Raw genomic sequence first — 12,379 nt, forward strand, 5'->3', positions numbered from 1 at the left:
TTTAAACAAACTATATATACTTCGGTCATTTTCCTCAATGTCAAAACCACAAATGGGAACTCAGAGATACTTGTACCCTTGAAGGAAGTCTTGTTATCTGCCATCAGAGACTCTTTCCAGGTCCCCAGGCTATAGAATATTTGACTATGATCATAGATGAGATTTTTCAAATGGTGATAAGGTGACAAAGTGAGTGTGACAGAGTGCTTAATTATACCCCCTTCTTAGAAGAAATTTAAAGACTGCATTTGAATGAAACTTTCTGGAAAGAAGAATAAGTGTTTTTCCTAGGATGCCATTCAGTATATACTTGGATAGATTTTTTTTTTTTTTTTTTTTGGTGAGGAAGATTAGCCCTGAGCTAACATCTGTTGCCAATCCTCCTCTTTTTGCTGAGGAAGATTGGCCCTGGGCTAACATCCATGCCCATCTTCCCCTACTTTATATGTGGGATGCCTGCCACAGCATGGCTTGATATGCGGTGCTTAGATCTGCACCTAGGATCCGAACCTGCAAACCCTGGCTCGCTAAAGTGGAGCGTGCGAACTTAACCACTCTGCCACTGGGCCAGCCCCCTAGAATGCTTTTTATGTCTAAATAATCCTGTGTTGTATTGCTCTAAGAAGAATTATTTTTTGTAGACAGAAATCAATTTATTAATTTACGAAGGGCTCAGACAATCTGTAAGAAAAAACTTAAAATAACCAAATGTAAAAATGCACATAAGATGTGGATAGGCAATGCACACTGAAAGAAATACAGTGAGCCAATAAACAAATAAAAAGATGTTCACCGACGCTCTAAATTATTAAAGAAATGCAAAGGGATACCAAAAATGGGATTGCCATTTTTTACTTCACAAAGTAACCATAATGTATATTGAATAGTGTTTTTTAAGTGATAGCCTTTATTGAAATATAATTCACATATCATATAGTTCACCTATTTAAAGTAGACAATTCATTGGTTTTTAGTAACATTCATAGAGTTGTGCAACCATTGCCACTGCTATATTTCAGAACATTTTTATCACCTTCTAAAAAACCCCATACCCATTAGCAGTCACTTCCTTTTTCACCCTTCACTTCTCCCTGCCTGCCTCCAGCCCTAGGGAACCACTAATCTACTTTTTGTCTCTGTAATAGAGCTTTGCCTATTCTAGACATTTCATGTAAATGGAATCATACAATATGTGGTCTTTTGTGACTGGCTTTCTAAGAAGAATTTTGAAAAGTTAAGTTGTTTAGTTGGAGCTCCCCTGGGCTTTCTAGTCTCAGTTCTGCTGACCAGTTAGCAAGCTGGTTCTCGGCTTCATATCACAACCAAGCAGAAGGATAGTAATTGTGTTTCCAGGCTGATGGGTGTTTGCACCCCCAGTCCCATTCTTATTCTGTCTTCCCAACAGCAGCACAGTCAGATGGCCGTTCTGAATTAGGCAGTCTCAAATGAAACAATTTTATGGGACTGAAATATAATTTAATCATTTCCTTGTTTGTAACTTGCCCTTTTTTACCCTCCCAAATTAGCTTTACTGATAGATTTGCTAATGATTCCCATTGTTCCATATTTTCACTGTACTGTTGAATCATACTCTTCATTTCCCTGCTGCTAGAACAGATCTTGGAGAGAGGCTAAAACGCTGTTTTGGAAAAAAGGTTCCTAGTTCTCCTTTTCAAGCAGCAGAAGAGAGGAGTCTGAGAGAACCAGAGGCAGAGAGATGCATGCAGGCTCTCAGGCTTAGTAGAGCTCACCTACCATGTGACTGTCATGACTATTAAGGTTTTATCCCTAGACACGTTCCCAAGGCTTCTGGCCTACAAATTGAAGACCTGACTCAGAGAATGAGACTTGGCAGCTTGGTTTTTGCCATTGGTTGTTCCAGCAATTGGCCAGGACCACTGGATTTAAGTTTCTTTTCCCCCTTGTTTTGTCTCTCATCAGCATAATCTGTATTTATTATTTTGCTCTGAGGTTCCAGGGGAAGAACTCTGTGGTTGTATGATAGAAAGTGAACTTGTGTGACAAACAGTATCCTTATGGACAGCTGCTGTTTCTACTGTCTCCTAGAACATCAATGAGAGTCTTGGGCTCTTTTTTTTTTAATTAATAGACCTTTTTTTTTAGAGCAGTCTTAGATTTACAGAAAAATTGAGTGGAAAGTACAACGAGTTCCCATATACCTTCCCCCCACCACACACACACACACCCATAGCTTCCCCCACCATCAACATCCTGAACCGTGGCCGGCCCCGTGGCATAGCGGTTAAGTGCGCCACTACTGGTGGCCCAGGTTCGGATCCCAGGCGCGCACCGATGCACCACTTGTCTGGCCATGCTGAGGCCATGTCCCACATACAGCAACTAGAAGGATGTGCAACTATGACATACAACTATCTACTGGGGCTTTGGGGAGAAAAAGGGAAAAAAAAAAAAGGAAGAGGATTGGCAATAGATGTTAGCTCAGGGCCGGTCTTCCTCAGCAAAACAAGAGGAGGATTGGCATGGATGTTAGCTCAGGGCTGATCTTCCTCACAAAAAAAATGAAAAAAAAAAAAAAAAATCCCGAACCAGAGTTGTTGTACAACCAGTTGTTGTAATCCATGAACCAACATTGACACATCATTATCACTCCAAGTCCATAGTTTACATTAGGGTTCACTCGATGTTCTAAGTTCTGTGGTTTGGGCAAATGTATGATGACATGTGTCCTCCATTATAGTATCATACAAAATAGTTTCACTGCCCAAAAAATTTCCTTGTGCTCCATCTGTACATCCCTCCCTTTCCCCGAATGGCTGGCAACCACTGATCTTTTTCTGTGTCCATAGTTTCACCTTTTCCAGAATGACATGTAGTTGGAATCATACAGTATGTAGCTTTTTGCTTCTTTCACTTAGTAATATGCATTTAAATTTCCTTCAAGACTTTTCATGGCTTGATAGCTCATTTCTTTTTAGAGCTGAATAATAGTTCATTGTATGGATGTACCACAGTTTGTTTATCCATTTTCCTATTAAAAGACATCTTGGTTGCTTCCAAGTTTTGGCAGTTATGAATAAAGCTTTTATAAACACCTGTGTGTAGGTTTTTATGTGGACATACGTTTTCAACTTCTTTAGGTAAATACCAAAGAGCATGATTGCTGGATCATATGGTAAGAGTATGTTTAGTTTTGCAAGAAACTGCCAAACTGTCTTCCAAAGTGACTGTGCCATTTTGCATTCCCACCAGCAACGAATGAGAGTTTCTGTTGTTTCACGTCCTCTTCAGCATTTAGTGTTATCAGTGTTTTGGATTTTAGCCATTCTGATAAGTGTGTAGTGGTTTCTCTTTGTTTTTTTAATTGCAATTCCCTAATGAGGAATGATGTTGATCATCTTTTCATATGCTTATTCGCCATCTGTATATCTTCTTTGGTGAGGTGTCTGTTCAGATCCTTTGCCCATTTTTTAATCAGATTGTTTTCTTATTGTTGAGTTTTAAGAGTTCTTTGTATATTTTGGATACCAGTCCTTTATCAGATAAGTGTTTTGCAAAGATTTTTCTCCCAATCTATTGCTTATGTTTTCATTCTCTTTTAACAGTGTCTTTCACAGAACAGACGTTTTTAATTTTAATGGAGTCAAATTTGTCATTTTTTTCTTTCATGGATTGTGCTTTTAGTGTTGTATCTTAAGTCTTTGCTAAACCCAAGGTCAATTAGATTTTCTCTTATATTATCTCCTAGGAGTGTTATAATTTTGTGTTTTACATCTAGGTCTGTGATCCAGTTTGAGTTAATTTTTGTGAAAAGTGTGTAAGGTTTGTGTCGAGATTCATTTTTTTGCATGTGGATGTCCAGTTGTTTCAGCACCATTTATTGAAAAGACTATTCTTTCTCTTGAATTGCCTGTGAATCTTTGTCAAAGGTCAGTTGACTTATTTTTATGGGTTTATTTATTGTTTCATTGATGTATTTGTCTGTTCTTTCACCAGTGCCACACTATCTTGATTACTGTAGCTTTATAGTAAATCTTGAAGTTGGGTAGTGTCGGTCCTCCAACTTTGTTCTTTCCTTGCATATTTTGTTGGCTATTCTGGATCTTTCACTTTTCCATATAAACTTTAAAATCAGTTTGTAGCTATTCACAAAGTAATGTTCTGGGATTTTGATTGGGATTGCATTGAATCTGTAGATCCAGTTGGGAAGCGTTGACATCGTAACGGTATGGAATCTTCCTATCCATGAACATGGAATATCTCTTTAATATTTATTCGGATCTTTTGTGATTGCTTTCATCAGAGTTTTGTAGTTTTCATCATAAAAATCTTGTATGTATATTGTTAATTTATACCTAAGTATTTCATTTTTTTGGTGCTAATGTAACTGATGTATTTTTTATTTCCAATTCCAATTCCAATTCCAATTATTCATTTGTTCATTGCTGGGATATAGGAAAGCAGTTGACTTTTTTTTGTGGATTAACCTTGTATCCTGCAACCTTGATATAATTGCTTAATAGTTCCAGGAGAATTTTTTTTTCATTCTTTGGGATCTTCTACATAGATAGTCATGTCATCTGTAAACAAAGAGTTTTATTTCTTCCTCTTCAATGTACATACCTCTTATTTACTTTTCTTGCCTTATTGCATTAGCTAGGACTTACAGTACAGTGTTGAAGAGGAGTGGTGAGAAGAGACATCCTTGCTTGTTCCCAGTCTTAGGGGGAAAATGTATAGTTTCTCACCATTAAGTATGATGTTAGCTATAGGTTTTTTTAAGATGTTCTTTATCAAGTGTAGGAAGTTCCCTCTCTTCCTAATTTTTCTGATAGTTTTTATCATGAATAGGTGTTGGATTTTGTTAAATGCCTTTTTTGCATCTGTTGATGTGATCATGTGATTTTTCTTCTTTATCCTGTTGATGTGATGGATTATATTTATTGATTTTCAAATGTCAAACCAGCCTTGCATACCTGGGATAAATCCCACTTGGTCATAGTATGTAAGTTTTTTAATACGTTATTGGATTTGATTTGCTATATTTTGTTGAGAATTTTTGCTTCTATGTTCATAAGAGATATTAGTCTGTAATTGTCTTTTTTTCAATGTCTTTGTCTAGTTTTGGTATTGGGGTAATGCTGGCTTCATAGAATGAGTTAGGAAATAGTTCCACTTCTGTTTTCTGTAGAGATCTGGTATAATTTCTTCTTTAGATGTTTGGTAGAATTTACCAGTGAACCTACCTGGTGCTTTCTGTTTTGGGAGATTATTAATGATTGATTCAACTTAATAGATATAGGCCTATTTAGATTTTCTGTTTCTTCTTGGGTAAATTTTGGTAAACTGTGTAGACAATTTCAAGAAATTGGTTCATTTCATTTAGGTTATCAAATTTGTGGGTGTTACGTTGTTCGTAATAGTCTTTTATTATCCTTTTAGTGTCCATGGGATCAGTGGTGGTGGCCCTTTTTTCATTTCTGATATTAATAATTGGTGTCATCTCTCTTGTTTTCTTAGTTAGCCTGGCTAGAGGTTTTCCAATTTTATTGATATTTTCAAAGAACCAGCTTTTGGTTTCATTGATTTTTTTTTTTTTCCTATATTGATTTCCTGTTTTCAATTTCCTTGATTTGTGCTCTGATTTTTATTATTTCTTTTCTCCTGCTTACTCTGGATTTAAGTTGCTCTTCTTTTTCTTGTTTCCTAAGGTGGAAGCTTCAATTATCGATTTTAGATCTTTCTTCTTTAATATATGGATTCAGTGTGGAAAATTTCCCTCTAAGCACTGCTTTTACTGCAGCCCATAAATTTTAATAAGTTGTATTTTCATTTTCATTTGGTTCAAAATATTTTTAAATTTCTCTTGAGATGTCTTCTTTGAGCCATGTGTTATTTAGAAATATGTTGCTTAATCTCCTAGTACTTGGGGATTTTCCAGTTATCTTTTATTCTCTTGTGGTCTGACAGCATACTTTGTACGATTTCTGTTCTTTTAAATTTGTTACAGTGTTTTGTGGCCCAGAATATGGTCTGTCTTGGTTTAGGCTGTTTTTGAAAAAGAAAGTTACTAAAGACTCTAGGGCCTTGACATTGGACCTTAATTCTAAACTTAAGTGCTTCTCTCTCTTGGCCCTGGCACATTATTTGGGCCAGTCTCTTAGAAAAGGACATCTGTCTATGAGCTGTTGATTACAGAGCTGTACCTATAGAGGAAAAACATACAGAGATTAGAGTCAATGATTAAAATAATTTTAATGGCGGTCATTTGTTAGACTCTATTTGCCATCACTTTGTATTTATTGTTTCAGTAAGTTTTCCCAACAACCCTTAAGTTGTAAGTGTTATTATTATTATTATATGCTTTTTATAGATAAGGAAACTGAGGTTCAGAGAGATTAATTAACACAAAGTCACTCTACTGTAGGTATGAGCAGGAAGTGTCAAAATTGGGTCCATCCTGATTCTGAAGCCTATATTCTCGGAAACCATGGAAAAAACAAAAAGACAAACAACAAACCATGAGGTCCCGGTTCAAGCCAGACTGTCATCCATGGCAGAGATAGAAAGCTGGAAGTTTGCTAAGGGAACGTTGTATAATGCTGTGCCTTCGATTAGTTTCTTTCCAAAATCAGTATCACTAACCGTGTTGGTGCCTTTAGCAGTGAGCATTCCAGTAGTCGTGCTCAGAGCACCTATCTTAAAATTAAAATGTAGGTTCTATTTATCTAGCTTGGACTATCCTAACCAGGGATGATTTTGATCTCCAGGGAACATTTGGCAATGTCTGAAGACATTTTTGGTTGTCCCAACTGGGTGAGGGGGTGATGTGCTGCTGGCATCTAGGGGGTAGAGTCTAGGGATGCTGCTCAACATTTTACAATGCACGAGACCCACTGTCTCCCCTAAATAAAGAATTATCTAGCCCAAAATATCAATAGTGGAGGTTGAGAAACCCTGAGTCTAGCTTGTTCCATTCTCTTATTACTGAGAAAACCTTGAGGCCTCAGAAATCCCCCAGCAGTCTCAGGATTTGATTTCTGAGGCTGAGTGCCTCCTGTGTAAATACTTTGTAGCTCAGTCCATTAACTCATTCTGGCACATTTCCTATATCTTCAGTTTAGTGGCCAGAAGCCTACTAAATGGTTGAGGTTTGTTAATAGGGTGATACTTTTTCTTCTGATGTTTCCGGGAGACAGGCTCAGTTGGCCTACAGTTCTCACAGAAGAGAACCTGGTGACAATACTCTAATCTGTTGCTGGCATCTTTAGTTCCCTAATCTCTGTTTACATGGCACTGAAAATCAACTCTCCCTGGTGCCAGCCTCTGTTCCTCCTCAGCACTCTGGCACCATTGACAGAGAACACCTCCCCAATCTCTTCCACATAGTTCGACCACACATGTTTATTTTATTGCACAGCTGTTCTCCAGGAGCCATTTCTCGAGGCATGGACGGTACAGGATGCTTCTGGAGTTGTGGGTTGGAGTCTTAGTCATTTGTGTTCCCAGTTGCAGATCCACAGCACTCTTAAAGCATCTGGTATTTTCCTTAACTGTTTTCCTGTTTGTAGTTATCCTCTCCCCTAGATTTTAAGCTCCTAGAAAATGGGGTTTGTTTCTTCAATTTGTTTTCTACCCTCTTTTGGCAACTAGTGTTTCGTTCATCATATGCTGAGAAAATCAGTTTACCTTCTTCCATTTGGAATTATGTGCTTTTCTAGTAAAAGTTGGAGGAAATGATAAGAAACTAAAGTAATTTGAGAGAGACTAGTGGTCAAAAGGAGATGCCAACCATCTAAATAAGCAAGCCAGGGGGACAATTCATAAGCTCAGTGGAGTTGAGTCTGGGTCAGAGTAAAACTGAGTAATTCTGTCCAGAGAAGTGTGGTAGACCTTAAAATTAAAAAATGATTTTCATTATCAAGGAGGCCTAGAAGAATCAAGAAAATTCCTGTTATAAAAGTCCTATAAGTAGCATACCCTCCTCATGACCCAGAAGTTCCAGAAAAGTTCCGGAGTCAGATGTAATTATTATAGAATTTTCTATAAAGGGTAAAAGCGAGGGCATATATTTACCTCATTTGAGTGTTATGCCACAGAGCCCTCAATAGGAGTTTGAGGTCGGTGGGCTCATTGACAGCACCCCCAAATGCTGTCTTTCTTTCTCAGGCCTTTAAGGAAATCATGACCATTTGGGTCTGTGTCTTTGAATCTGCAAGATTTTAAAGAATGTGTTGTTGGGCGGGCCCCGTGGCTTAGCGGTTAAGTGCGCACGCTTCGCTACTGGTGGCCCAGGTTCGGATCCCGGGCGCGCACCGACACACCACTTCTCCGGCCATGAGGCTATGAGGCCGCGTCCCACATACAGCAACTAGAAGGATGTGCAACTATGACATACAACTATCTACTGGGGCTGTGGGGAAAAAAAGGAGGAGGATTGGCAATAGATGTTGGCTCAGAGCTGGTCTTCCTCAGCAAAAAGAGGAGGATTAGCACAGATGTTAGCTCAGGGCTGATCTTCCTCAAAAAAAATAAAATAAAATAAAGAATGTGTTGTTTTGGGGCTATTAGTTTATCTAGAACAGTATTTCTCAACCTTTATTTTATTATTACCCTCCTAAGGTGCTGTTTTAGACATTTTTTTCCTAATCATTCCCCCTCCCATGAAATTTTAGTATCACACTTATGCTGTATATCTGTTTATATACTGCAGTACTTTGGAGGGTAACTTGTGATTGTACTAAGATTTTTTTTCCCCCGTAAACCAGTTTTCACCCCCATGGGGGCAATATTACTCCTTTTGAGAGTACATAATCTAGAAGTATCATCATCGTGGAAACGAACTGTTGTTTGTATCTTTCTTTACAAATTGAAATAAGGACACCATCAATAAACTAATGTTGAAAAGAGTCTTCTCATGCAGTGGCCTGCAGCACCTGGGAGTAGGAAGAGCACTTTTTCCGTATTTCATGGCTTGTATGGAGGACATTTCTCCCTGAACAATCTCTTAACCCTTTGAGAAAAGAAGAGGGAACACCAGGAGTAGCAGGGCAATAAATGCAGCTTTCTAAAAGGAAAAAAGAATACAAATGACAAGACCCTTTTGCAGTGATATGTAGAGGAGGAAGATGGTGATACTGAAGAATCTAGGTATAAAATTGTCCATTGTTCCAAGGCTAGTAAGTTCTAACAAGTTCAGTTTCTCAAAGTAGGAGTCGATTTACAGCAGAGAATACCATTTAGGTTGTCTAGCATATAAGAATGTTCTATTCTCCCAAGAGGGTTTGGCTCTGTCTGATCAGAAGGGTGGTTGTGTATGAAATGCATCTCGGAAGGAGGAGGAGGAAATGACATGTTCATGTAAATGAAATACAACTGCAAATTAAAGTGTCACCCTGTTAAAAAAATCCATTTTTTATTTAATTGGTTACCAAGGAAAAAATGTCATACAGAAGTGTGTATCTCAGGGAAAGTTAAACTGTGAGATATGACAAATGAATCTGGATTCAAGGAAGTTCTCATGGGGCGGGGTGGGGTGAGGGGGTTATAAAATATTGCCTTAATATAAATATTCTAATGCTGAAAAGCTAGGCTCATAAATTTCTGCTGTGTTACATGCCAGGAGTCCAGAAGAAATTAACAAATATTACCTCATTTGTTCTTTATTGTGTATATCTATCCAATCAGCTGTATGCTGGCTGCCTCTTCCCTGGAGGAAGCCTCCTTTTGAGCTATCTTATTAGGAAGAAGGTCATACACAAAAGAGGAGATGCTTTCTCCCAAAAGCACTGCTTACTACAAAGACATCCATGGACTGAAATGCTTTTCTGTGTGGCTTTTCTGTGTTAATGGTGTCCTTCCATTTTTTCACTTGTTTCCCCCCACATTTTAATGAAAACTCCTCTGTCTCTTTAAATTGTGAGCCTACCAGACAGGATATATACTGTACCTGCCACATGGTTGGCACTAAGTAAATGTTAGGTAATAATGGGAGGGGCTGATGATGGGATTATTTTTCCACGTAGAATTGTTCTTGAGAAACATGTCTGGTTTCTCTTTGAGATAGGGACTTGACAGATGGGACTCGTCAGCTTTCTTCAGCCTTACTTGTGGTTACTCCTCTTCCCCCTCTCCTACTAATCCCAGTATTGTTTTATGTTTGCAGTGGAAACATGTAGATAAATACAATAATGTGCTCTCTTTGTCTTCTCCCCCACCAGGGGCAGTGATTGGTGATGGACAGTCTGCCGTGGCCAGTAACATTGCTAATACTACCTACCGGCTCCAGTGGTGGGATTTCACTAAGTTTGACCTCCCAGAAATCAGTAATGGTAAGCCAAGATAGAATTGGGGGTACTGATAGAAGGGTGACCCAGAACTAAGAACCCATGTAGCACTGGATTTTTTATCATCCCTTTGAGCAGCTGATTGCCATGTGCCAATTCTGCAGCTCTTCTGCAGCTCTCAGTTAAACAGTTCAGTGAACAGGTATTGAGCACCCACACTGAGCAGCGAGCAGTGCTAGGAACAATGCTAAGGTGGACACAAAATGAAGATGTCTCTGCCCTGAGGAGTTTACCAACTGGTAGTTTACTGTCCTAAGCCTAAAAATTTAGGTGGAACTGAGAGATAGACCTTGTGACCCCTGAAGACAGACTGTAGTGATATTAAACTCATTTATTAATCCAGATCTGAAGTAAACGAAGTGAGTGGCAGGGTTGATATGTGATTTACCAACATGTCTGTCTGACGGTTCATTTGCCCAGCTGCTAGGGAAGTCTGCCATCCCACGTCCCATTTGTTCAGCTGGAATCATAACATTTTAGGTATCTCACTTCACTTTCTGTCTAATGAAGGACTTGCACATATTCCTGAGAAGTGGTAGTTCAGCCTCTGCTGGAATACTTCAGATGATAGGTCACACTGTCTGATGAGATGGTCTAATCCATTACTGCTAAATTCGTTTTACAATGTTCTTTGTTGTACCCAGCCACAATTTTCCTTGTTGTCACTTCCTCCCATTGGTCCTAGTTCTGCCTCTGAATCTCCATAGAATAAGTTCAATGATGCCTTTTTTTTTTTTTTTGTGAGGAAGATTAGCCCTGAGCTAACATCCGTGCCAATCCTCCTCTTTTTGCTGAGGAAGTCTGGCCCTGAGCTAACATCTATTGCCAATCCTCCTCCTTTATTTCCCGAAAACCCCAGTAGATAGTTGTATGTCATAGCTGCACATCCTTCTGGTTGCTGTATGTGGGACGCAGCCTCAGCATGGCCAGACAAGCAGCGTGTCAGTGCGCGCCCGGGATCCGAACCCAGGCCGCCAGTAGCGGAGCGCGCGCACTTAACCACTAAGCCACGGGGCCGGCCCCCAGTGATGCCTTTTCTAAGTAACGGTTCTCCAGCTATTTGAAGATAAACTACCATTTCCCTTTAAAGCTTTCTTTTCAGGCCAAATTTCCTGATCTGGTTTCCAAGTCCTTGAGAGTTCTGTTCATTTTCCCTTTTAACTTTGGGGGGGGGCCAGAACAGAGTAGAAAAACCGAGACGAGAGCTGTCCAATACATAGTACAGTGGTGGTCTGGACAGTGTTAGTTCAGCTTAAGATTTCAGCAGCTTTTTCTGAAGCCACTGTTGAGTTTGCAGTCACTTAAAATTCCTTGATAATTGTTAATAAATCAAGACACTATCCCCCTGTACTTACTTGTGCAGTTTGAATCTTTTAGAAGCCAAAGCAGGTTGTGTTTCTGTTAAATTTTATCTTAATGGTGTCAGTTGCAATTCCTAGTTCCTGCCTCTTAAAATCTTTTTGAACTTTGATTCAGTCTTTTTCTCTCAATCTTACATCATCTACTAATTTGATAAGCATGCTTTCTCTGCCTTCCTTTGCTTGCTAGCAAAAATGGTGAATCCGTCAGGACATTGCACCAAACCTTGTGGTATGTTACTGTGGACTCTTCTGTGTTGATTTTGGTTCACAAATTAGCACCCTAGGCTTGGTTTTTCACATCTGAAGCCCACATCTTTCTATCTTGTCTACAGGGTATTGTAAGAGTTTGTTAGATGCCTTAAAATAATCAAGATATTCTCTGTCTGTGGCTTTTCCCAATATGCCAGTCTTGGTATCCTTATCAGAGCATGAAAATGAGGTTAATTTTTCATGTCCTAATCTTAGTGAAACCTCAGTAGCAATCATTTATTTCTTTCTAAGTGCTTATAAGCCACATGTTCAATAATCTGTTCTTTAACTCTCCTGGGAATCAACTGCAATCCATCTTTTTCCCTTATTGAATACCAAGTTTGCTTGTTCATCTTTAGATTTCTGGCCTAGATCTTATTTGCCATATTTCCATTTATTTTGGGGTTTTTAATCTTGTTTACTTTGTTTCTCTTATTATAATCT

The 12,379-nt window shown here is 38.8% G+C and overlaps 1 protein-coding gene across 12 annotated transcripts in view; it reads left to right on the top strand.

The window, feature by feature from the left end:
- Positions 1-12,379, top strand: part of AMBRA1 (autophagy and beclin 1 regulator 1) — a 168,570-nt gene that overhangs the window by 116,522 nt on the left and 39,669 nt on the right. For all 12 annotated transcript variants that reach the window (XM_058527045.1, XM_058527033.1, XM_058527040.1 and 9 more), the window contains one exon: positions 10,200-10,310. In XM_058527045.1, coding sequence (XP_058383028.1) covers positions 10,200-10,310 — 111 coding nt within the window. The remainder of the gene's footprint in view (positions 1-10,199; positions 10,311-12,379) is intronic.

The sequence above is a fragment of the Diceros bicornis genome, chromosome 31 (assembly GCF_020826845.1).
Source record: "Diceros bicornis minor isolate mBicDic1 chromosome 31, mDicBic1.mat.cur, whole genome shotgun sequence".
In the NCBI taxonomy this organism is placed as follows: Eukaryota; Metazoa; Chordata; class Mammalia; order Perissodactyla; family Rhinocerotidae; genus Diceros; species Diceros bicornis.